Source organism: Lissotriton vulgaris, chromosome 5 (assembly GCF_964263255.1).
Source record: "Lissotriton vulgaris chromosome 5, aLisVul1.2, whole genome shotgun sequence".
Taxonomy (NCBI): domain Eukaryota; kingdom Metazoa; phylum Chordata; class Amphibia; order Caudata; family Salamandridae; genus Lissotriton; species Lissotriton vulgaris.
Genome location: NC_141693.1, coordinates 1,638,092,203 through 1,638,115,402, shown reverse-complemented (window position 1 = coordinate 1,638,115,402; position 23,200 = coordinate 1,638,092,203). Strand labels below are relative to the sequence as shown.

The window sequence follows — 23,200 nt, the reverse complement described above, 5'->3', positions numbered from 1 at the left end:
GAATGAATGGCTGGGGCCTAGACGCAACGAGCAGGGTGTGTACTTTAGAATCTGCCTCGCCCCGGGCGTGTGCACGAGCGCGCTAAGTCTACCCACCTCCAGCCACGAGCACCCGGTGAAATCTTATCAGCTGTCCACGGACAGGGAGGATTACTGCACTCCCATGGAAACCAGGCGAAGAATTCCACTGATTTCGACATCGGAGTGAAAAACACAAACATCACAGTTTAAGGTGACATTTCCTTATGGGAAAACACAGGTATCTGCTTTAAAAGCCGATTTCCCATGGGAATTGCTCCTTGATAAATCTAGCTCCTTGATTTTATATAGCGTTAAATTGCGCACTGCTGTTGTTTCTAAGAACTGAAAATAATACAGATCGTGACCACGGCCTCACTTCGCAAGTTTACAAATGCTCAGCGCTGCGAATAACTGGACTAAATCCCAACGTAGCGTGCGCTGAAGGATGGCGGATGCGCGGATTCATACTTGTGAGCTGAAGCATACTTACATTGTTTACATTTAAACAGCGTGGGACTCGGTAAACACATCTTTATATGGCAGGGGAAAGATATTAAAAGGATCAGCGACTTAATCTGTGTCTCCAGCAAGAAATGCAGAGAAGTCAGAACATAATTCTAGGGGCATGGGTGCAGCCCACGGCTAAGGGCTTGTCGCCGTAGGTTATACCCAAAAACACTGACCGGCCCAACATACCAAGCATCTAAGCCAGGTACAAGCCCCCTCTCTCTCGCTCTCTACTCTGGCTGTCATAACAGAACCAAGACAGGGTGTGGCTTAACGCTCAGAATTGCTGGCTCCGGGCTTTGGACGTCTGCTGAACATCCTGTGATTCAGCGCAAATCACTTACTCACCCCTTGCTTGCTGCAAAAGAATGTGTCCCTGTATGACATAACTGCTGCAGCATCACTCAGAGCTACCCCAGCATTACTCAGCGCTAGTCCAGCATCACTCAGCGCTACCCCAGCATCACTCAGCACTACCCCAGCATCACTCAGCGCTACCCCAGCATCACTAAGCACCACCACATTATCACTCAGCGCTACCCTAGCATCACTCAGCACCACCACATTAACACTCAGCACCACCACAGCACCACTCAGCACCACTACAGCATCACTCAGCACCACCACAGCACCACTCAGCACCACCACAGCACCACTACAACATCACTCAGCACCACCACAGCCCCACTCAGCACCACCATAGCATCACTCAGCACCACCACAGCACCACTCAGCACCACCACACCACCACAGCACCACTCAGCACCACCACTGCATCACTCAGCACCACCACAGCATCAACCAGCGCCACCCCAGCACCACTCAGCATTACCACATCATTAGTCAGCGCTACCCCAGCATCACTCAGCACCACCACATTATCACTCAGCGCTACACCAGCATCACTCAGCACCACCACATTATCACTCAACATCACCACAGCATCACCACAGCATCACTCAGCACCACCACAGCATCACTCAGCACCACCACAGCATCACTCAGCACCACCACAGCACCACCACATTATCACTCAGCACCACCACATTATCACTCAGCACCAGCACAGCACCACTCAGCACCACCACAGCACCACTCAGCACCACCACAGCATCACTCAGCACCACCACAGCATCAACCAGCGCCACCCCAGCACCACTCAGCATTACCACATCATCAGTCAGCGCTACCCCAGCATCACTCAGCACCACCACATTATCACTCAACATCACCACAGCATCACCACAGCATCACTCAGCACCACTACAGCATCACTCAGCACCACCACAGCACCACTCAGCACCACCACATTATCACTCAGCACCACCACATTATCACTCAGCACCACCACAGCACCACTCAGCACCACAACAGCATTACTCAGCACCACCACAACATCACTCAGCAGCACCACTCTGCACCACCACAGCACCACTCAGCACCACCACAGCACCACTCAGCACCACCACAGCAACACACAGCACCACCACAGCAACACTCAGCACCACCACAGCAACACTCAGCACCACCACAGCACCACTCAGCAGCACCACTCTGCACCACCACAGCACCACTCAGCACCACCACAGCACCACTAAGCACCACCACAGCAACACTCAGCACCACCACAGCAACACTCAGCACCACCACAGCAACATTCAGCACCACCATAGCACCACTCAGCAGCACCACTCTGCACCACCACAGCACCACCACAGCATCACTCAGGGGATCCACAACATCACTATGCGCTACAACAGCATCACTGAACGCCACAACATCACTTGTCCCCAAAACAACATCACTCAGCGCCACCACAGCATCAATCTGTGCAACTATTCAACAACAACTGGTTCAAATATTTACTATCAATGTTTCAAGCTTTATTACAAATGTCATAAAAGATTTTAAATGTTTTCACTTCTGTTCTTGTTAAAACATTGTGATTTGTCAGACCAATACATGTAAGCAGGGGAAAACTAAACATGTACCTTTACTAATGCTATAAATGTAACATTTGCTAACTTTATAACCATTGGCATTTCTAGTAACAAAATTAATACTTTTATATTTTGACAAACATAAACAATAATTAAAAAATATTTACATTTTACACACCAAAAGCTCAAACTTTTCTATTGCGAGACCTATTGCATTGCAAATGCTTGTTGCATTTGTCACCCCAAGTGGGATGGGTATGCTCAGACGTGAGTCCCATGCTCTCCACACCACTGGATTCAAGCAAGCCGGGCTGAAGACGGCTGGAATGCCAGAAACCGGTCCTCGGAAGCCTGTTTCCGGTCCAGGGAAGGCATGGCTTGGCAGTTCGGGCTGGACTGTTTCCATGAGGCACTGGGTCAGACTGATTTGCATATGGCCATGTCTGAACTGGGTGGTGTGGAGTGCAAAAGAACAATGAATTTAGGCCCAGATCTCTGTATATGGGGTGAATGTATGACATTGTTCTGCATTCTGTCCATCAACTGTGGTTTTTGCATCTTGAATATATCGGCATGACAACTATACCTGTAAAACCGAGAATGTCATACATTCACCCCAGTACAGAGATCTGGGCTTAAATCCATCGTTTTTTTGCATTCCACACTCATAGTGTTTGAGGGGTATTTTAAAAACACACAGTGTTCCTCCTGGACATTTCCCAGAGCAACAGCACCCACCTTTGTGCAAATAACGTGAGTAATTACAAAAACAAATAAAAAAACCTAAGGATAGAATCTTTGTGTTTATGAACATTGTACTGGAGGCAGATTCTATGGACTACCTCTAGACTCCCCAATTTTGTTGTTTTGTTATTTTTCAAGGCCCTGCAAGGCAGTGGCACGGGCTATCTCAGAAGGATTGTTACCCAATATGCGCCAGTCAGAACTTTGAGTTCATCCTCAGTGGGTCTTGCCTCCGTCCCTAGTATACACCGCGCACGGTTTGGAGGTAGTTCTTTTAGTGTCTGGGAGCCCTAACCAGGAACCTTCTTCCGGTGTGTCTCAGAACTGTGACGGACCTCGCCACTTTCAAGAAGCTGCTTAAAAGATGGTTATTCTTCAACTGACCTATTCGTTTTAAGATTCTGCTTAAAAACTGTTTTTTTCTACTGCAGCTGGGGGTGTACGCAGGATAGATAGGGACCATTAGCACCAGGACACTCTGGTTGAGTAGCGGTGTGCTTTAGAAATGAACTCTGTACTCTAATTGGACAAACAATTCATTCTTTATCGGTGAAAACATTATTTCCAATGACTCCCACTATTTACCTTTACAATAGTCAATACACAAGCTCACAAGGGGTTACTTGTATCATAGTGTCGATCTGGCCACCAATCGATTGAGGAGCAGGTGTGGTGACGCTGAATGTCAGAGAGGGTAACGAGAACAAGACAAGAAACGTATCCTAGTTGATGCCACTGTCACAAGGAGAAGCTGCTGTGGTGACATGTACAGACTCCCAGGTCGGAAATAGAGGCTGCCGAAATTCCCCCCACACCGACAGGGAAGATCAAAGTAAACTTACAGCGACATCAGAGGAGTGCTGAGCCACCCAGCCACACTCCATGCAGAGCTGCATGTGTGATACTCACCAGAGGCAGCCACGGTGCCCGCAAGAGAGACGCTATCAGAGATTCTGATCAGACTATCCAAGTTGGTGCAGGTAAGGGCCAGAAGACCCCATGGGAACTTGTCTACCAGACAGCACTTTGGTTGCTGGAACACTCTTGACTTTTATAACCGAGTCGGAGTGGGTCTCTTGAGATTCATACTACTAGTAGGGCCTAACCTAAATATTGCCTAAAGTGAAGGAAGAATGACCACTACAGCTAAGGAGAGGGAAGTGGGACTCAAAGGGCTGACGATTAAACACTAGAGCCCTAAACTCACGGGGCTGTGTGTATTGTTTATGTATGGCATATTTAACTTTTTGGTCATATGTAAAACCTGCTTTTGACATTTAAGAAACTATTTGACTGGAAAATGATGTATTTCTGCTATTAAACTATTTTGAGTTGTGTGCCTCTGCTTTCCCTCCTACTTTGTTTGATCCAAGGCCAATTAAAGACGAGAAAAAATCCTGGCCAAAGTGCTAATAAGATAATAGGTCAGTACTGAAAACAAAAATATTTTACCCTGCGTTTGTGTTGCAGTGAATGGGTGAAAATTCAGAGGTGTATCAGATTTGAAACTGTAGTCTACATTCACATTAAGAGGCACTAGAATATATGCATTGTGGAAATAAGCTTTGTTTGAACCATGATGGCAACGGTTGTGATTAACGCCAGGCAGGAACACTGATACTGTTAGAATTAAAAACTGGAACCTGGTGTGGAATGTTAAGAAATATCTGCGGGTAAACATTTTGTCTCCTCTGCTCAACACAGTTGCATATTTGTTGTTGTTCCTGAATAGTCGGAATTACAACAAGATCACACATGAGGCAAATAAATATGCAATTCTCAGTCACTATTGTTAAATACATAAAATGAAAATAAGACTTAAATATGAATGCACAACATTAAAACAATATGTTTATATTGCAAGAAACACTTTCAATTTACTTACAAAATCTCTGCCCATGAATATGTTAGCCATGATCGTTTATGAAGTGTAGAAATGCTGTTCCCACTAAAATCACTATGAGAAAAAATAATATTAAATTATTGCAGATAGATGATGCAAATCAGATGCTTTCCACCTGCCAATACACTGTAATGCTTATTGTCTCTACTGGCATACTGTCGATTGTACTGCTTCTGCACAAGTTGAACAAAAACTAAATTTGTTTATAAAATAAATATTATTGGAGATAGGATAAGTGGAATAACATGAGCTGAATAAGTTATAAAAACAAAACAGATTCTATGGGCATACTAAATTGGGTAAATGATTTGTGAACCATAAGGAAAACATACACACATTTAATACTATTTCTTCTCATGCAATCACTTTTCAAAACATCAAAAACCCCAACCAGCAACCTCAGTGGTGAGTGCATTTCTGGACTTGCATTTAAGATTTCATAACTTTTTAATACTAAAGTTATCCATGCCAAAGTTGCATACATGGTGTGGTTGTAAAAAAGACATTCAGAGTTTGAGATTTACACTGAAAAGTCCTTTAAACATAGCCATATTTTGCAAAATATAAAACATTCCAGTAATAAAGAGAGTTGCTGTTTTTAGAACACCTGCTTCCCAGAAATAGACAAGGTGGGAAAACTGTTTTTCACAACTGAAATTGCACTTTTCTAAGCGGTGAGGATTGTTAATTGTATAGGTTTTGCCTGCTTTCGGATGGCGTAAGTTGCTCAAGGAGGTTCCATCTCCCACAGAAAACATTTTAAAATCAGAATATAGTGAATGTCCCCCCCTACAAACCCACAGCACACCCCCCCTCAAACTCCACTGGCTCCCCGTACAGAAGAGATGCCAATTCAAGCTGCTGACCCATGCAGACAAGGCTCTACACATCCCAGGGCCAGCCTACATTAACCACCTTCTGAACTTCCACCAACCATCAACAAGACTACGCTCCACCTCCCTTTCACTTGCTCATACTCCCCGCATCTACTGAAGCAGACGTGGAGGACGCTCCTTCTTCCACATCACAGCAAAGACCTGGAAAAGCCTCCCACGCACCTCCGAACCATCACCTTACTTCCGGAATTACGAATGGCCCTCAAGACCTGGCTGTTCTAGTCAGCCTCCGGGCCCTGCAAGTGCCTGGATACCCTATCTCGTGATTAGCCGGGCTTTACAAATCCTAATTGATTAAATGTAATGGCAAAAAGAAAAATTCACAATAAGCTTTACATATTTAACTTTTCACAGAATACCAATCTACAAAACTCTTATACTAACATGTCCACCAAAAACTTTCCGTTGCAGAGATACGTAGAGTATGTAATTTGTTCACAATCTTGCAACACGCAGAGATAATAACCAAGCTATGGCTTATGTTTTTTTTGTTTTTGTGTACCAACCATGTATAACTTGAAAAAGACAAATCAAATAAAAAGTAATTTGGTGTGAACTAGAGCTATGTCTTTATGAAATGTATCCAAAATCTAAGTTTAGAGATGGAGTTACTATTGAAACTCTAAATTACCCATAATGTAAAGTGATTGAGACGTTGTTATGTTGTTTTTAAGGCCACTGGCCAATAAAAGGAATCCGAAAGCGTTGATCCTTGATATGTTCTTCCCTCAAACCATTTGCCCTCACCTCTCCGGTCTTCTAAATTTTGGTTTTGTTGGCATTAGACCGCTGTGCACTTTACCCCTGCTAAAAAGTGCTAATGTTCTTGTGCTTTCTTTTTAAATCATGATACGATTGCCTTACACCTATTTGGCATATTTAATTTACTTATAAGTCCCCGGTATATGGTATTGCATCTACCAAAGACCTGTAAAATAAATGCAGCTAGTGGGCCTACAGTACTCATTGGGCCACACTCTAATGTAACACTATAAACATGTCTAAGGGCTGCCATTGCAGCTTGTATGTAGTTTTAAACTGCCATTTCGACCTGGCAGAATAAACCTTTTACAAATGATATGAATGATAGAATGCACTCAAGAAAATAAACATAGAATAAACAAAAGTCACACTTTAGTCCACAGGAATAATCAATGTTTGTGGTGTGCAACCCTGGTACATAATCTGCCCAGAACATGCTTGTAAATCCAAAAGTCAATAGCTGGTAACAAGAAAGTTAACCAGAACCAGTACATCCATCCTTCAGGCCCATAAGCGTCCAAATAAACTGAATCAGCACTATTAGTCTGAGCTGTACTTGGCACTATTGTTTCGTTCAGACTAATAGTGTTAATTTTTTTTTTATTTAGAAGCTGAAGGCTGTGCGTCCTGAATCTGGTTGACTGTTCAGTTACCAGTTATTGACTTTTAAAATTAAAATGTTGCCAAGCCTAAACCCTCCTTTATAATACATTACAGTCACCACTAAGAGAAGCCCTAATCAGCTAACAGGGTAGGGTGCATTGTCTTTTAAAATTGGAACATGTTTTTTTTAAAGTTTTACATATCCCGGTAGCAAAAAACTCCTACATTTGTTTTTAAGTGCTAACCTTTTTCATATCAGAGGATAATATTGGGTTACCTTATTACATTACCGAAGTGCAACTTTGATTGGGAACAGGAAGAAACATCATGTTTGGTCTCAAAGGCTGTTTTTTTAAATCCTCTTTAATGTTAAAGTCGGATTTTAAGTCACAATTCTGAAAATGCCACTTTTAGAATGTTTGCATTTTCTTGTCCTAACCATATGGGCCGGGATGCCCGCCACCCCTTCCAACACCAATTCCCCATGGGAGGAGACAGACACAGGTTTGAACTTTTGGAAGGCGGGGGGGGAGTTACCCCCCCGGCCGTATTTATTAAAATATGAAACAAAATTTAAAACTTTAAATTAAAACGTTTCATGAATCATGTACAATTTTATATTCCATTACATTTTGATGAAGACAAGTTCTTGGCTAACCTTAACAAATCTCTAATATAAAGGTTTCCTAGCCGTGTCTAGCATCCTGAAAATGCATAACATTCTAAAATAAAATTGTACATCCTAGCATTAAGGGCCAACGGCAAGGTCTTAACCGGTGTCAGATCCCTACTACCAAATTCCCGCCCTCAACGGTGTGAGTGGCGCATGCGCAGAGGACTTTACCCTCGCAGCCAACTGTAACTTCCCTTGTCGTAGGGGCCCCCTTTCACTCGACGCCATCTTAAGGTCGTCCGAGTTCACGTGCGAGGTATCCGTAAGAAGGACAGCGTGGACTCCCCCCCTTCCCCACACTCTCTTCAGCCGGAGCGGATATCCGCCCCCCGGGAAATTCGTAGGAGGGGCATATAGCCGTATCCCCCTAGGCGACCCATCCGTAGTGGGTGCCACCCCCCCGTGGGAGGGGCCAATGGCCGCCTCCCCCCGGGCGCTCCCATGCATACTGGGTGGCGCCCCCCCCCTAGGGACCTTGAAATCACTGCTCACCGATCATGACCTTACCGCCCGACCAAAATAAATACGACAGTTGTTTTACCTACTAAGGAAAGAAAATACGCCTAATCTGTAACAGCTTGACAATTCACCAACTTTGACATTGCTAAAGGGAAAAAATTCCTAAAGCACAAGACAATTTTTATTACTTAATCCATTCCTCTACGTTTCTACAAAAGAGAAAAAGGCCTACAAGCATCTATTCAATCAAGGGCATACATCCATGATGCAAAATGACTGTATCTTTTTATTACATTCGAATAATCACCAACAATTACTTTATTCCAGAACATTGCAAAAAAAGGGGCTGGTGGGTGGGTCAAAATTGCAGCTTGTTCCCTCGAGGGCTCACGAGCGACGAGTGGTGCAGCCTTCAGAGCACTGGAACAAGAGGAAGCTTCGTTGGATTCCCGCTCTATTTATCCATCTGCGAGAGGGCGGGGGCCCACCTCAGGTACGCCCATCCGTGCGCGGACTTCCGGGCGGGTGTTTAGGACAACCTTTTCTGGGCGGGAGGGGCGTGCTCCGGCTAAGCCGCTTCGGGCATACCAGCCAGGACACGCCCCCCCGCCCACAATGGTTCCCGGGGGATCGGGACACCCTTCCATACGTTCGGGGGGACCGAGTGGTCTTCCCTTTCCATATGGACCGGGATGCCCGCCACCCCTTCCAACACCAATTCCCCATGGGAGGAGACAGACACAGGTTTGAACTTTTGGAAGGCGGGGGGGGAGTCACCCCCCCGGCCGTATTTATTAAAATATGAAACAAAATTTAAAACTTTAAATTAAAACGTTTCATGAATCATGTACAATTTTATATTCCATTACATTTTGATGAAGACAAGTTCTTGTCTAACCTTAACAAATCTCTAATACAAAGGTTTCCTAGCCGAGTCTAGCATCCTGAAAATGCATAACATTCTAAAATAAAATTGTACATCCTAGCATTAAGGGCCAACGGCAAGGTCTTAACCGGTGTCAGATCCCTACTACCAAATTCCCGCCCTCAACGGTGTGAGTGGCGCATGCGCAGAGGACTTTACCCTCGCAGCCAACTGTAACTTCCTTTGTCGTAGGGGCCCCCTTTCACTCGACGCCATCTTAAGGTCGTCCGAGTTCTGGTGCGAGGTATCCGTAAGAAGGACAGCGTGGACTCCCCCCCCTTCCCCACACTCTCTTCCGCCGGAGCGGATATCCGGCCCCCGGGAAATTCGTAGGAGGGGCATATAGCCGTCTCCCCCTGGGAGGGGCCTATGGCCGTCTCCCCCTAGGCGACCCATCCGTAGTGGGTGCCGCCCCCCCGTGGGAGGAGCCAATGGCCGCCTCCCCCCGGGCGCTCCCATCCATACTGGGTGGCGCCCCCCCTAGGGACCTTGAAATCACTGCTCACCGATCATGACCTTATCGCCACAGGCCGGATAGTTGACCGACTATCCGGCCCCCCCACACCTCCTAAAGGTCATGTCTCCTCAATGCCCTTAGCCTCGCTACGAAGTCTCCTATGAGTAATTCATTCCCAGCCCCGGACAGGTGCACCCCATCATTCAAATAATAGTGATCACCCCGAATACACCCATGAGGAATGCTTTGTAAATGAGTAGAGCGAAACAGTTTCTCAATCTTGTTGTTGACCCTCTTTACCGAGTGGTTCAACGCCGACACAGACAGACCCCCCCGCCAAACTCTTCTGGGAATCATGTGGGACCAGGAAATCGTACACCCCGGGAGCCTCTTGGCCAACCAACTGACTGCTGACAATATGTGCTCTACCAACACCCGTCTTCCCAGCCTTACCAAGTCATTGCCTCCCAGATGCACTATAATTACAGATGGCGGTGACCTTTGCCGCCCTAAGAGTTCCTCCACAAAGCTCTGAAACTGGTCAAAACAGAGGCCTCCTTTCCCATGGAAGGACACTCTGAACCCATATTCTTCAGATGCGTGGATCGCGTCACCTGCTTTGAATATGTCGCCTCACGTATGAGTGGCCCACGACCCATACCACTTGATCCCCAGTCGGTGATCCTCTCTCACTGGTCCTCTGGTGTTGGGCCGGTCCGATTTTTCGCCCCGCGTTACAGGCTTGCGAACTGTAATCCAAACAAAAGACAACAAGCGTGAGTACATTTCATCAGTCTTTTACAACATATGCAGCCGCACATACCTCTTGAAACAGTTCGAGGACCAACGGCCTAACTGTTTCACTTCCTCCGTACCCAGACCCCGAGCCGTAGCCTCAGTAGCGGCCCCTATTCTGAATGAGTGGGTCCCAAAATCACACGGGTTCAAGCCCGCCGCAGCAATTGTAATTGCCGGCACCCTCCGAAACTGAAAACTTGTCAACAGGGTTCCGTCCTTGTGTCTAAGCAGGGTCCCCCCCCATGTTGTCAATCTCTGTGCCAGGTAGTCCTCTAAATACCTTACGGGACAACTGGGGCTCCCTCGGGCGCGCTGCAGAACCACACTACTCCCCAAAGCCTCCTGGTCTGTCTTTGACCTGGCTATCGAAATCAGCAGAGAATCGCCCCTTAATTGAACATGATCACTGCATAGACCTCCCTCCACATCCTTCTTATTCCTTCTACGAGTTCACTTACCCGCATGGCCCCATGGAATGCCAATGCGAAAGCCGCTCGGAACAGAATTACCTCACTGGGCGAGGAGCATGTCTCATCCAGTTTCGCTAGTAGCAAGGACAATCTGTCTAACCCAATCGGGTGCCTTTTATCTTGTCTGCGACCCTCCAGGCGGTGCCAACCGCGGAGCGCCTTCCTGACTAAGAAGGAACCCGTCGGGTCCCGTATCCCGTGGAGCTGTGCCATGAATGATATAGCTGCCCTACATCTGTTGGCGGTTGCCGCCGATCGGCCTTCCTTATGAAGTGCCAACAAAAACCAGAGGAAGGACTCTTCCCGCCCCCAGCTATGACCCCCTACCGGCCCTAAAAAGGCGCAGTATGAACGAAACGCTCCTTCATAAGCTTTTCTCGTCCTGGGCGCTAAACTGGCTTCCAGGAGGTCCTGTAATTCGGGGCACCAATCTGCCATAGTGCTTCGGGGACCGGTGCCGCCACTAGTTCCGCTGTGGTTAGATAACCCCTGAAAGCCTGCATGTGTGAACGAGAGAGTGCATCAGCCGCATTATTCAATACACCCGGCAAATGCCTTGCTCTGAATTGTACATTCAATCTAATGCATCGCAATACAATTTCTTTCAACACATCAAGATCCACTTGCAGCGTGCAGCCTGGTGATTAATGCACTCGACCACTGTCATGTTGTCTGACCAAAACACCACTGAGCGGTTCCTAAAGTCTTCCGGCCATGCCAACAGAGCCACCCAAATGGGGAATAGCTCCAAGAATCCAATGTTACCTGTTAGGCCACTTGAGTGCCACCACGCCGGCCATGTTTGCGCCGACCATCGGTTTCCAAAGATCGCGCCAAATCCCACACTCCCCGCCGAGTCGGTCCACAAGCCCAGTTCGTTCGACGAGGATGGGGGTTTGTTCCACACCACTCGACCATTGAAATCCGCCAGGAATGCTAACCAAATGCGCATGTCCTGGCGAACCTCCGCAGACAGTCTAATGCGGTGGTGTCCTTCCTTAAGGCCCACCATAGCTTGTGCTATGGAACGTGAGAAAGGGCGAGCCATCGGCATCACTCTTAAGGCAAAATTAAGCTGACCCACTGTCTGTTGCAACTGATGTAGGGTCACCTTATCTTTACGGAGACATTGAACCAAGGAAGCCCCGAACTTAGCCACCTTCTCAATTGGCAGAAGGAAACACCCCTCTACTGAGTACAGCTCAATCCCCAGAAACTCCAGTGAGGTAGATGGCCCCACCGTCTTACCTGGCACCAATGGGACCCCAAACTCCCGCATGAGTGTGCAGAAGTCCTGCAGCGCTTGTGCACATTCTCGAGTGCCCGCTGGACCTAGAAAAAGGAAACCATACAAATAGTGCATCACCTGTCTATGCCCTGTGGCCTAGGTGAACGCCCATTCCAAAAAAGAGCTAAACATCTCAAAATAGGCACATGAAATTGAACAACCCATGGGCATACATTTATCCATGTAATATTTCCCTTGAAACGTGAATCCCAGCAGGCGCTGGTCCTGAGGGTGTACCGGGAGTAACCTGAATGCCGATTCTATGTCTGATTTTGCCAACAATGCACCGGGGCCCAGGCGGTTCAACAGAACGACTGCGTCATCGAACGATGCATATCTAACCGAGCATACCTCGGGGTCAATAGCCTCATTTACCGAGGCCCCCTTAGGGGCCGATAGATTGTGGATGAGTCTATACTCCCCCGGGTCTTTCTTCGGAACCACTCCTAAAGGAGAACACACAAATTCCGCAACTGGCGGGCAGACAAATGGCCCCGCTACCCGCCCCAAGCTGACTTCTTTCGCTATTTTTGTGGCGGCCACCGCCGGGTTGTGCTGAATAGACAGTTGGTTTTTACAAAAGGGGCTCCCCCGAAAATTTCCCGCCGGGATCTTGAAGCCATACAGAAAGCCATTCCTCAAAGTCCCGGCGGACACATGATCTGGGTATTGGTTCAGCCAGGGGGTCAAAGCCAAGATATCAATGGGCGAAGATGTTTGCTTCCAAGGCACCACATCAATCCTGCTTGGATCCCCCCTTTCCTCCCGCACCATTGGATTTGGATCGGCAACTAGCTTCCGGGTGTGAGGAATTCCCACAGCCCGAACAAGCATGCCGGAACCTACACGTTCCTTGAGGCCTGGTACAGGTTCCTTTGTTGAATCCCCAACAAACCCCCCGCTTGCCTCCATTCCCTCCGGACCTGGGATGCGGATCCCCTCCGGCGCTCGCCCGAAAGGGCTGTGTCGGCTTCTGGTGGAATGCCCCAGAGACGCTCGTGCTTGGTACCGACGTACCCGCCGGTCCCGGCAAGAGCTGAGCATGCCACGACACTGTGTCCAGACAATCCCATGTCAAAGCCTCGTTAAACTCCTTCGCTTTTCTAAAGGTAACATCGTAACCCTTCCATTCATTTCCCCCGTACATTGCATGGAAATTCATGATCCTGTTCTGATAACATGCTAAGTCAGTCAACACTTCTGGTTTACGTTCACCAATAATTGCCGTAAAAATAGAAAAGGCCCTGACCCAGTTCACCATGGTCTCATCGACTCTGAATTCCGCCATCTTGGCCCGCCATATGCTGGGGTGCCACAAATCTTTCTGGGTCTTTGCATATTCCAACTCACGATGGTCAGTCAAAAGCGAAAACATGTTAATGTACTTATCTGCCCATACCATCTCTTTCGTAGCCATGGGAATGTGCTACGACAAACTTTCCCGCCTTGAAGGTACTGGACCCTCCCCCACCAATGGCAACGCTCTCTTACCGGCTTCAGTCGTCTTCACAGCCGTGTCCGTTGCCTTCGCCCGACTGTCCGTTGTGACCCCTGTCGCTACCTGAGGGGGAATAGAAGGTACATTCGCAGTCCCGGCATCCCTTGACTGCCGCAACTGCTCAATAATTAATCTGGCTTCTTCAGCCGGATCGCCCACAGCCACTGATCCCCCTGCTCCTTTCTTTAGCCAAGGTAATACTGCCGCTAACTGAAGTGCCAGTTCAGGGGGCATTTGGTCTTCCCCAATTGGCGTGATCACTACGGGGATTGGTAAACCCCCATCCGGACCTGGTACCGGGCTATCTACCGGCGCAACTGGGTTGTCTGCGCCCGGGCTCGATGGAGGTACTTCTGGGACTGGGACCTCACTGGAACCTGCCCTCCCCTTATTCCTCTTACCCTTACCCCCTGGGGCGACATTCGGCAAGGCCAGTCCTATGACTTTTTTAGGCCGCCCGAGGGGGCATTCTGGGCCGCTATCTGCTTCTTGATGGCCGCTAAGCCCCAACCAAGCTCATCCACTTTACCCATCTTTCGGTCCATCACCGCTACCCTGTTCACCAAGGTGCGTAGCATCCTCTCCATCTCGGAGCTCTTTCCCGCTCTCTTGCCAGACATGACTTTGGTTACTCCGTCCGACTTGATCCACAAGGGTGACTCCATCTTCCACACGCCTGACACTGAAAGAGAAATAACAAAGATTACAAGTTCTCAAAATTGCAGCTTGTTCCCTCGAGGGCTCACGAGCGACGAGTGGTGCAGCCTTCAGAGCACTGGAACAAGAGGAATCTTTGTTGGATTCCCGCTCTATTTATCCATCTGCGAGAGGGCGGAGGCCCGCCTCAGGTACGCCCATACGTGCGCGGACTTCCGGGCGGGTGTTTAGGACAACCTTTTCTGGGCGGGAGGGGCGTGCTCCGGCTATGCCGCTTCGGGCATACCAGCCAGGACACGCCCCCCGCCCACAATGGTTCCCGGGGGATCGGGACACCCGTCCATACGTTCGGGGGGACCAAGTGGTCTTCCCTTTCCATTTGGGGCCTACAGACAGTATCCTCTGTGACAAATGACCCTGCTGTTGGGCTTTACGGGTTGCTCCCAGACAGTGAGACAACAGCGCTTAGGAGTAGGTAGAATGAGCCATCCTGGCATACTGTTTAAAGAAGGAGCTGCCACATGCACTTCAGAGGGACTTGCACATAAAAAAAAAAAACATTAATCTTTTGTGACCCTAGACTTCTTGGAGCCTTCGAAGAGGAAGAATGGAAATTTCCAGAACCAGATGTGGGGGTAGCCAAAAAGATTCTTCCAATTCAAAGTCTCGAACTAAGTATAAATATTAGACACTCAGACCAATTCTTCAGTACAGTCCAGCAACTTCAGAGTATTTCAGAAGGACTGCCCTGGATTCTCAGAGGACTGCCCTGTTGCCTGAGACCTGCTTAGTACCTCAAAGGACTGCCCTGCAGCTGCCAGAGAATAGTCCTGCTGTTTGAGGCCTGCCTTGCTCTCCAGAGCACTGCAATGCTGCTTGAATCCAAGACTACCAGAGCGACACCAAGGTTAGTTCGTTTTGCTCCTATAGGATATAATATGCTCCAGATATAATAGGCTCCAGAGATCTTGAACTCAGCATCTAGCCTCTGCTGAAGCGAATGTCCCTCCAATCCTGAACCCTTGGTTGTCATGTTAAAGAGATGCTCCTGAATTACCCTAAAGGTTGGGACTGTCTTAGAACAATTTTCACCCAAAAAGTGGCCTGGGAACTGACAGGAACCAGGGATCTACATGATCACCAGTCTGCTTGACTGGCCTGACCTTGTAGAGGCTTCTGCTACGTTTTTCTCTACAGCATCAAATCCTGCTTAGAGCAACCTCCCAGCAAATGTATACAGCCTCTCGGGAACCTTCCTCATCTACATCCTATAGCTTGGTGCCGCTGGAAAATTTTGACTTCCAAAAAAGTTGACAAAGTCTGAAAGTAGAAATCTGCGCCACAACTCCGTTCAGTGGCTCGCCTCCTACCGGGAAAGGGCCAGCTGCCTTACCTCAATGAACTCTACCTCCCCAGGACCCTTTCTTCAAAAGGTCTCGTTATTCAATTGTCCAATAAGATAGCGGCGGTATCAGGCGGTTTTTATTATATGGCATTAGGACAATCCCCAATAAACATATTTTTTGTCCTTCTAGTCAATTTTATTACACTTGCACTTATCACCTGCACTGCACTCCACCGGTCCTTACATACCTTGAGTAAACATAGAGGCTGAGCCATCCGGAGAGTAGGAGGTCTAGTACTTTTCTATATTAGCCTTTGTACTACCTTGGCTATATTTGACCCCTCTCTCCTGGTTCTCCAGATGACGAAGTTCCGCCAAATGGGTGGGCGGATGGAAACCATACTCTAGCCTGGGATTGGACAAGTTATGTATAACTGGTGAACTGAAGGTGCTCCAACATTGGTAATTTCTGTCACACTCTTTAGACCGTTGTTCTCCTTTCAGTCAGTCAGGTTCGTATTTTGGGGTATGGAGTACAACTGGTCTCTAAACATTGCCCCCTAGACCCTCCCCCACTTTTCTTGTTGTTAGTTAACATCAACAAGATCATCATTGTTAGGTATGTCCATCAATGCTTTCAATATAATATTTGGTTTACCACTTACCAACTAAATATGCGGAGTAAGTTATATCTACTCTTGTTTGCTGCCTCCCGATATAGTGATTGAGCAACAACACTAATCGTATGATATTTAGCGTGTACATCATTGGACTTTACTGAAGTGAAGATTACCATAGAAAAGTACCCCAGTAAACTTACGGTGGAATGCAAAAGGTAGCTCTGTCATTAAATAGGTTATAAACTACATACTGTGAGGTTAGTTGAATCCCAATTGAAAAATCTGTTTTCTTTAATGTCTTTCCTATATATAGTTGAAAGACCATTCCAGAAAAATACAGCCAGGTAATTCCAACAACAGGCTGAATATTATGCTCACTGATGTGTGGAAATAGCAAGGTAACCTATTACAGCCTAAATTGTTAAACCAGCTAATACCTTGCTGCATTTCCGGTCACCAAGGCTTGAATTTTTCACTTCTTGGGTGAATTTTTCTTTTCTCTCCTTTAGACACTGTGCTCCCATATGGACTTTTCCTTTCTCTGACTTTTTGATAATGTGTTCCAGCACCTTTCTCTGTTTTTTCAATAATAATGACACTTACATATGAAGTATGACACGAGCAATACAGGAAGCGCATGATTTTTAATTGACCATTTACTAGGTGAATATATGTCCTATTTCTGCCTATTTCTCTTCACTATTCTTTTTTGCTAATCACTGATAATTGTTGATCTATTTGAAGAGAACGCCTTATAGCTGCACATTTGTGGACAATATGCGTATAAATTAGGAGAAATTTAAGACCCCAGCTCTAAGCACAGCATTTGAGGATCAAGATCTTCACCTCAATGTTTCCATCTGTGCATGTCGTCTGGTCTTGGGGCGTATAGTGTGAGTGATTAGAGTGCTAGTGATGTGGATGTGAAGTGAGAGGAGGTGTGGATGTGAAATGAGAGGAGGTGCGAATGAGTGTGGGGGAATGCTAGTCTGGAGTTCCCAGTCAGTTGTGTATGTTTAAATGTGGACTTCAACTGCTTTTTAGGTCTCGGCCTGATCCAACGCATTCGCTGATCTCGGCCGAGACCTTTAGTGAGGTTTTGAGAAATGCTACTTTGCTGGCGATCAGCTTGCTAGAACTTGCACAAGAGCCCGCGCGCGCATGCGCATTATAGCAAGCTGATCGCCGGCAAGGTAGCACGTGCGGTGATGGGCGTGCGCACCACGCGCGCTTTTTTGTTTGTTTTTGCGATCGCGCTAGGCGCATTTGCTGCGCGCGCACACAACTCCCGCTTCTCCCCCTCCACCACCTCGCAGGGGGCCAATGCTTGCAATTAGAGCTAACAGCGTGCTTAATATCACAGTGCATAGGGCTGTGCAGGCCAGCTAATTTTGAAAAACAAATCTCTCCAGAGTTAAATATGTTTGTTTTCATCTTGTTATCTGGGCGGATCGGAGACCGCCTCCTCTGGTTACCATATACATGGGCTTCTTTCTCATTGTGATTAGCCCCAATGCCTGAGTTCGGCTTGCCCCCTCACAGTTTCCTGTTTTCCTCATTGGGTAAACGAGAGGCTGTAGCCACATGTCACCAGACTGATACCAGCCATTAGATTCAGTCGAGGAAGAGGTGTGTGCATTGGGGGAGGCACCCGTGGAAGAGAGCTAGAGAGTTCCCAAATTGCCTTGCTGATCTACGCAACCCGGAGCCATTGCCCTCCATATTTTACATATTTTTTTCTACTTCCTGCCATGCTTTTCACGCTACCTGTATACCGATGTGAGTCTTTCCCCATTGTTTGCGCGCCCCCTCTCTACATTCATCCTGTAGTTAGTGTACTCCCTGCCCAGCAACCATGAGTGGTCTGGATTTCCCCACTCCCCATGTTCATCACTGACTGAATTTGGGGAGCCCGTACGTGAGAAACCTACTCTATGGACTTCATTTACCTATACCTCTGACCTCATCTCTGGCTTTATTGCCGTATCGATTTTCCTCTACCTGGAGATTACTTGGAAGTTAAGTATGATGTATATTTGCTGTCACTTTGAGGGATACGTATTTTAAGAGATGTTTCAGTTTAGGGTTTGTGCCTCAATGTCATTCTTGCCTCAATCTCTAAGACATAATTTTAAATAGTGCTAAACCGGCCTTTAAGAGAAAATCAGCAGTTCGTTAGTGAGTGTTTATTTGTAACGCATTTCATCAAGATAAAGTCAAATCTGTGACACTGTGTAACCGTGAAGAACTCTATCCACACAATAGCTGGGGCGGGATTGCATAAACTGCCTGGCTTATACTAACGTGGCCAAAGACTCTTATTTAGTACCGTAATACATAGTAAGTATATTATTTTGCTGCACGATCTTTTGCATTCTTTACAACCTCTCGATCAATTTCCCCAACCACAAAACCTGCCTAAATGTGTCGAGTGGGCTTTGCAAAGCTTTCTTTTGGGGGAAAAACCGGGAGATGCCTGGTCCACTTACACATTCCTTTATATTTTGGGTTTATGGACCCTTTATATTTTGGGTTTATGGATTTAAGTTCTGCTTTTGATTTTGTAAATCGCTCCCGTTTATGGTCAGTCCTGTTGAATTATGGTTTAGATGAATCCTTAGTTTACTTTTTGGCACATCTTCATAGCAATTTGAAAGCCCGCGTTCGCATTAACAATGACGGCGAAGTCTCTAATGATATTTTAATTGGCAGGGGGGTCAGACAGGGTTGTGTCTTTGCCCCCCTGCTTTTTATTTTGTATATAAATGAATTGAGTGATTCTTTGAGTAATCTAACTAACGATGTTCAGCAAGTAAATGGCAAACCCGTCCCCGCACTCCTTTACGCGGATGATGCTGTCCTTATGGGCCGCACACCCAATGCTTTGCGTATTTTAATTTCTGGCTTTGTCACATATATGGCAGATTTGGGCCTATGTACTAACTTTAAGAAATCATGTATAATGTCATGTGGCCCTAGAAGCTATAAAATAACCCAGATTCTGTCAGGGGACAATATTTCAAAAAGAACTTGCACTTCCCCCTTCCTTGGTCTGTTGTTCTCTAACACTGGATCTTGGCAGCCTCATGTTGCTCAGGGAAGGAATAAACTGAGTAAAGCTATAAACTCTTAAACCTCCCTCCGCCAACCTATCTAGGCAGATGTGATCACATCATTGTTACAAATTTACAGAACACAATGCTTACCCGTAGGAACCTATGGCGCTGAGGTGTGGGGCTACTCGAATTGTACCCAATTACAGATTGAAGAAAATAGATTCTGTCGGAAGGTTTCGCGGGGGGGTTATTACAGCACCAACTTACGTGTGTCACAGGGAATTAAATCTTAAATATATAGAGGATTTTATAAGATCCAGAACCGCCCTTTTTTGGATAAAATTTGGAGTAATTCCGCTGCCTCCTTGTCCCGTGACATCATTTTGGACTGCCTAAAATGTGAGAGGGCTAACTTTATACCATGGTTTAAGGCTGTGGAAAAAAGCTTATTGAGCGTGGGGCAGGGACATTTTTTTACCTCCCCTCAATTGATTGATTGCTCGCATAAGAATTTAATAAACAGGGCTTTGTATGATTTTTATTGTAAAGACAGGGAAAGGTGCGATTTGGCAAAGCAGTCCACATTAAGGTACATCTCCCTTATGGAGCCATGCGACAAACCACATGCCTTGCCTCAGGGCTAGCTCCGCATAAAGTTAGGCAGGTGGAACAGGAGCTTGTTATTTCGGTTCAGGGATGGAAGCATCATAAATGTACTTTGCTTCCCGTTAGGCTTCAATAAACATGTGGAAAATCTAAGCTGTCCCTGTAACCTTGGCGGGAAACAAAGTTTGCTCCATTTTGCTTTCTTTTGTGGTTTTTATAGAATGCACACCAAGCACTTTCTAATACAGTACTGTAGGAAAAATGCTTTGATGGATTTTAAATTAGCTTTCAAAGATTTGTTGATGTTAAAGAAGGATGAAGCTACTTTTAGAGTGAGCTGCTTTCTCAAAGCAGTTGTTCGGTCCCGTGCTTCTCTACTCATTGACTGAGACATTTGCACTATGCGCTTTTTGCACATTGTACATTTCGCACTAGCGATTGCCTTTTTGCACACGATAAAGCTGTCTATTGCTATGAATCGAAATTTGCCTAGCTTATGTAACGGTAAGTTTCAATTCTATTAAGGACACGGAGGCGAGGATTATGCTATATCTTCCTTCGCTTTATTAACATAAAACTCCACAGCAGCTTAGGAAAATATTCAAATAGTGAACGAAAAATGCTTTAAGTCCCAAAGCATTTGAAGGAACGTTTTAACAGTCCAAAACCACAACTCCCAAGAGTCTCTTGTGTATTGCTAGTCCATAGTCCTTCCATCATGTCTACCACAGCTAGATAGCCAGTCCTCTCTTCCTCTTCCTCCTCTTTCTTCGCGCAGATCACGCATTCGCCTCACTGATCCTGCTTAACACCCTCGTTGCCTGCCGGAAAGAGAACAGCGTAAGCGAGGAGTCATAGGAGTCGAATAATATGACAGAGGAATAATCAAATTCTAGTCACATAACATAACTGCATAAAGGAAAACGCTTTACTTACTGCCATACGGGCGGGTAGGAAACCACCGTGCGTTCTGGGTGGGATAATCCTCGCCTCCGTGTCCTTAATAGAATTGAAACTTACCTTTACATAAGCTAGGCAAATTTCGATTCTATGTCAGGACCGGAGGCTTCAGATTATGCTAGTTCAAAGCTTACTTACCACCAACTGTGCCAAATCCACCACAGGTTTAAAATAAAACCTCTTAAAGGTGGAGTCCGAGGACCAATCTGCAGCTCGCATTAAATCCTCCAAGCGAGCACCCACAGCAAACGCCTTAGAGGCCATGGCCCCTCTGGCAGAGTGTGCTCCAAAAAGCTTCGTATTGATGCCTGCTTCTTGCATGACCCAACGCACCCACCTTGCTATAGTGGGGGAGGAGACAGCTTTGTGTGGCTTTCGCAAGGCAATCAACAATTGACGCTCGCCCGGGGGGCGCAATTCTAAGGTTAAATCCTCATATGCTTTGAGGCATTGCACAACACACAACTTAGGGGTGTCAAGAAAAGCTGGATATGAAATGGATCGTGACGCCGTTTTAGTGCGGCGGCCCACGGTAAAAGGAACCCCATCCGGGGAGAAGATGCGCGCTGCAATGTCCAGGGTGTGTACGTCAGACACACGTCTACAAGAAACCAAACATAACAGCATGGCCAACTTTGCCGAGAGCTCTTTCAGAGACAGATAGGAGTTGGCCGGCCATGAAAGGAACAAATTCAGGACCAAATTGACGTCCCAAAGGACAGAGTACCTGGGTTCTGGAGGCAACGTGAGCCGAATAGCCCGCAGAAGACGACAAACAAAGGGGTGCTCTCCCACCGGATGGCCTGCCGAAATCGCTGACCGAATCGCATTAATTGTCCTGTAGGCAAGGCCTTTGTCGGCTAGTTCAGCCAGGAAATTCAGGACGGGAACGAGGCCCGCGACCACGGGATCCAAATCCCTTCGAAGACACCAACGCATCCACTTAAGCCAAGCGGATCTGTAGCGCTTCGTCGTACTATCGGCCCATGCTTTGGAGAGAAGGTTCTCAGCCGACCCCGAAAGGCCCGGGAGAGACCAGCGTCTCCTGAGATCCTCCAAGCCATGAGGCGGAGCGAGTTCCGCACGATGAGAGGATGTGGTTCCTGATCTGGATTCCTCAGGAGGAGAGGAAACAGGGGGAGTAGGATTGGAAAATCCCAAGAAAGTTCCAGAAGAACCGGAAACCACACTTGAGACCTCCAAAGCGGTGTAATTAACACCAGCTCCACTCCTTGGCGGCGTACCTGGGCCGCTGTCTGCACCACCATGGAGAACGGGGGGAACGCAAACGGTTTCTCCCGACTCCAATCCTGCAGAAAGGCGTCCGTGGCCTCCGCGAGAGGGTCCGGCCTCCAACTGAAAAAGCGTGGCAGTTGGTGGTCCAGACGGGACGCAAACAGGTCCACCGAAAAGGGACCCCAAAGGCTTTGCAGCCACTGGAAGACTTCCGGATCCAGTTTCCACTGACTGGCATCCCTGAGGTACCTTGAGTGCCAACCCGCCACTTGATTGGCCTGGCCTGGCAGGTACTCCGCTGTCACAGCAATGTGCCGCGATAGGCAGTAATCCCAGAAGTCCTTCGCCAAATTCGCCAGAGCGCGAGAGCGAGGACCCCCCAGATGGTTCACATAACGAACCGCTGAAACATTGTCCATTTTCAGTAAAACACAGGCCTTGACCGAATCCTTGGTCCAGCAACGGACCGCGAAGGAGCCCGCCAGGAGCTCCAAACAGTTGATATGCAACCGTTGTTCTCCTGAAGACCAGGCGCCGCCGGTGGAGAAATCCCCGCACCGAGCGCCCCAACCCGATCTGCTGGCATCGGATTCTATGACGAGGTCTGGGACCGACCCGAAGATCGCCCGACCATTCCACGCCTCCATGTGAGACAGCCACCACGACATTTCCTCCTTCACCTCCTCCGTGAGAGGAACCAACTGATCGTAGCTCATCCCCCTCCGGAGGTGCTGAGCCTTGAGGCGTTGAAGCGCCCTGTAATGCAGGGGCCCCGG

At 47.3% G+C, this 23,200-nt stretch overlaps 1 protein-coding gene across 1 annotated transcript in view; it reads right to left on the bottom strand.

The window, feature by feature from the left end:
- LOC147716885 (uncharacterized) overlaps nt 1-23,200 on the bottom strand; it is a 2,312,058-nt gene that overhangs the window by 2,189,927 nt on the left and 98,931 nt on the right. Inside the window, exon 2 of the mRNA XM_086919819.1 lies at nt 5,098-5,169. Coding sequence (XP_086775945.1) covers nt 5,098-5,169 — 72 coding nt within the window. The remainder of the gene's footprint in view (nt 1-5,097; nt 5,170-23,200) is intronic.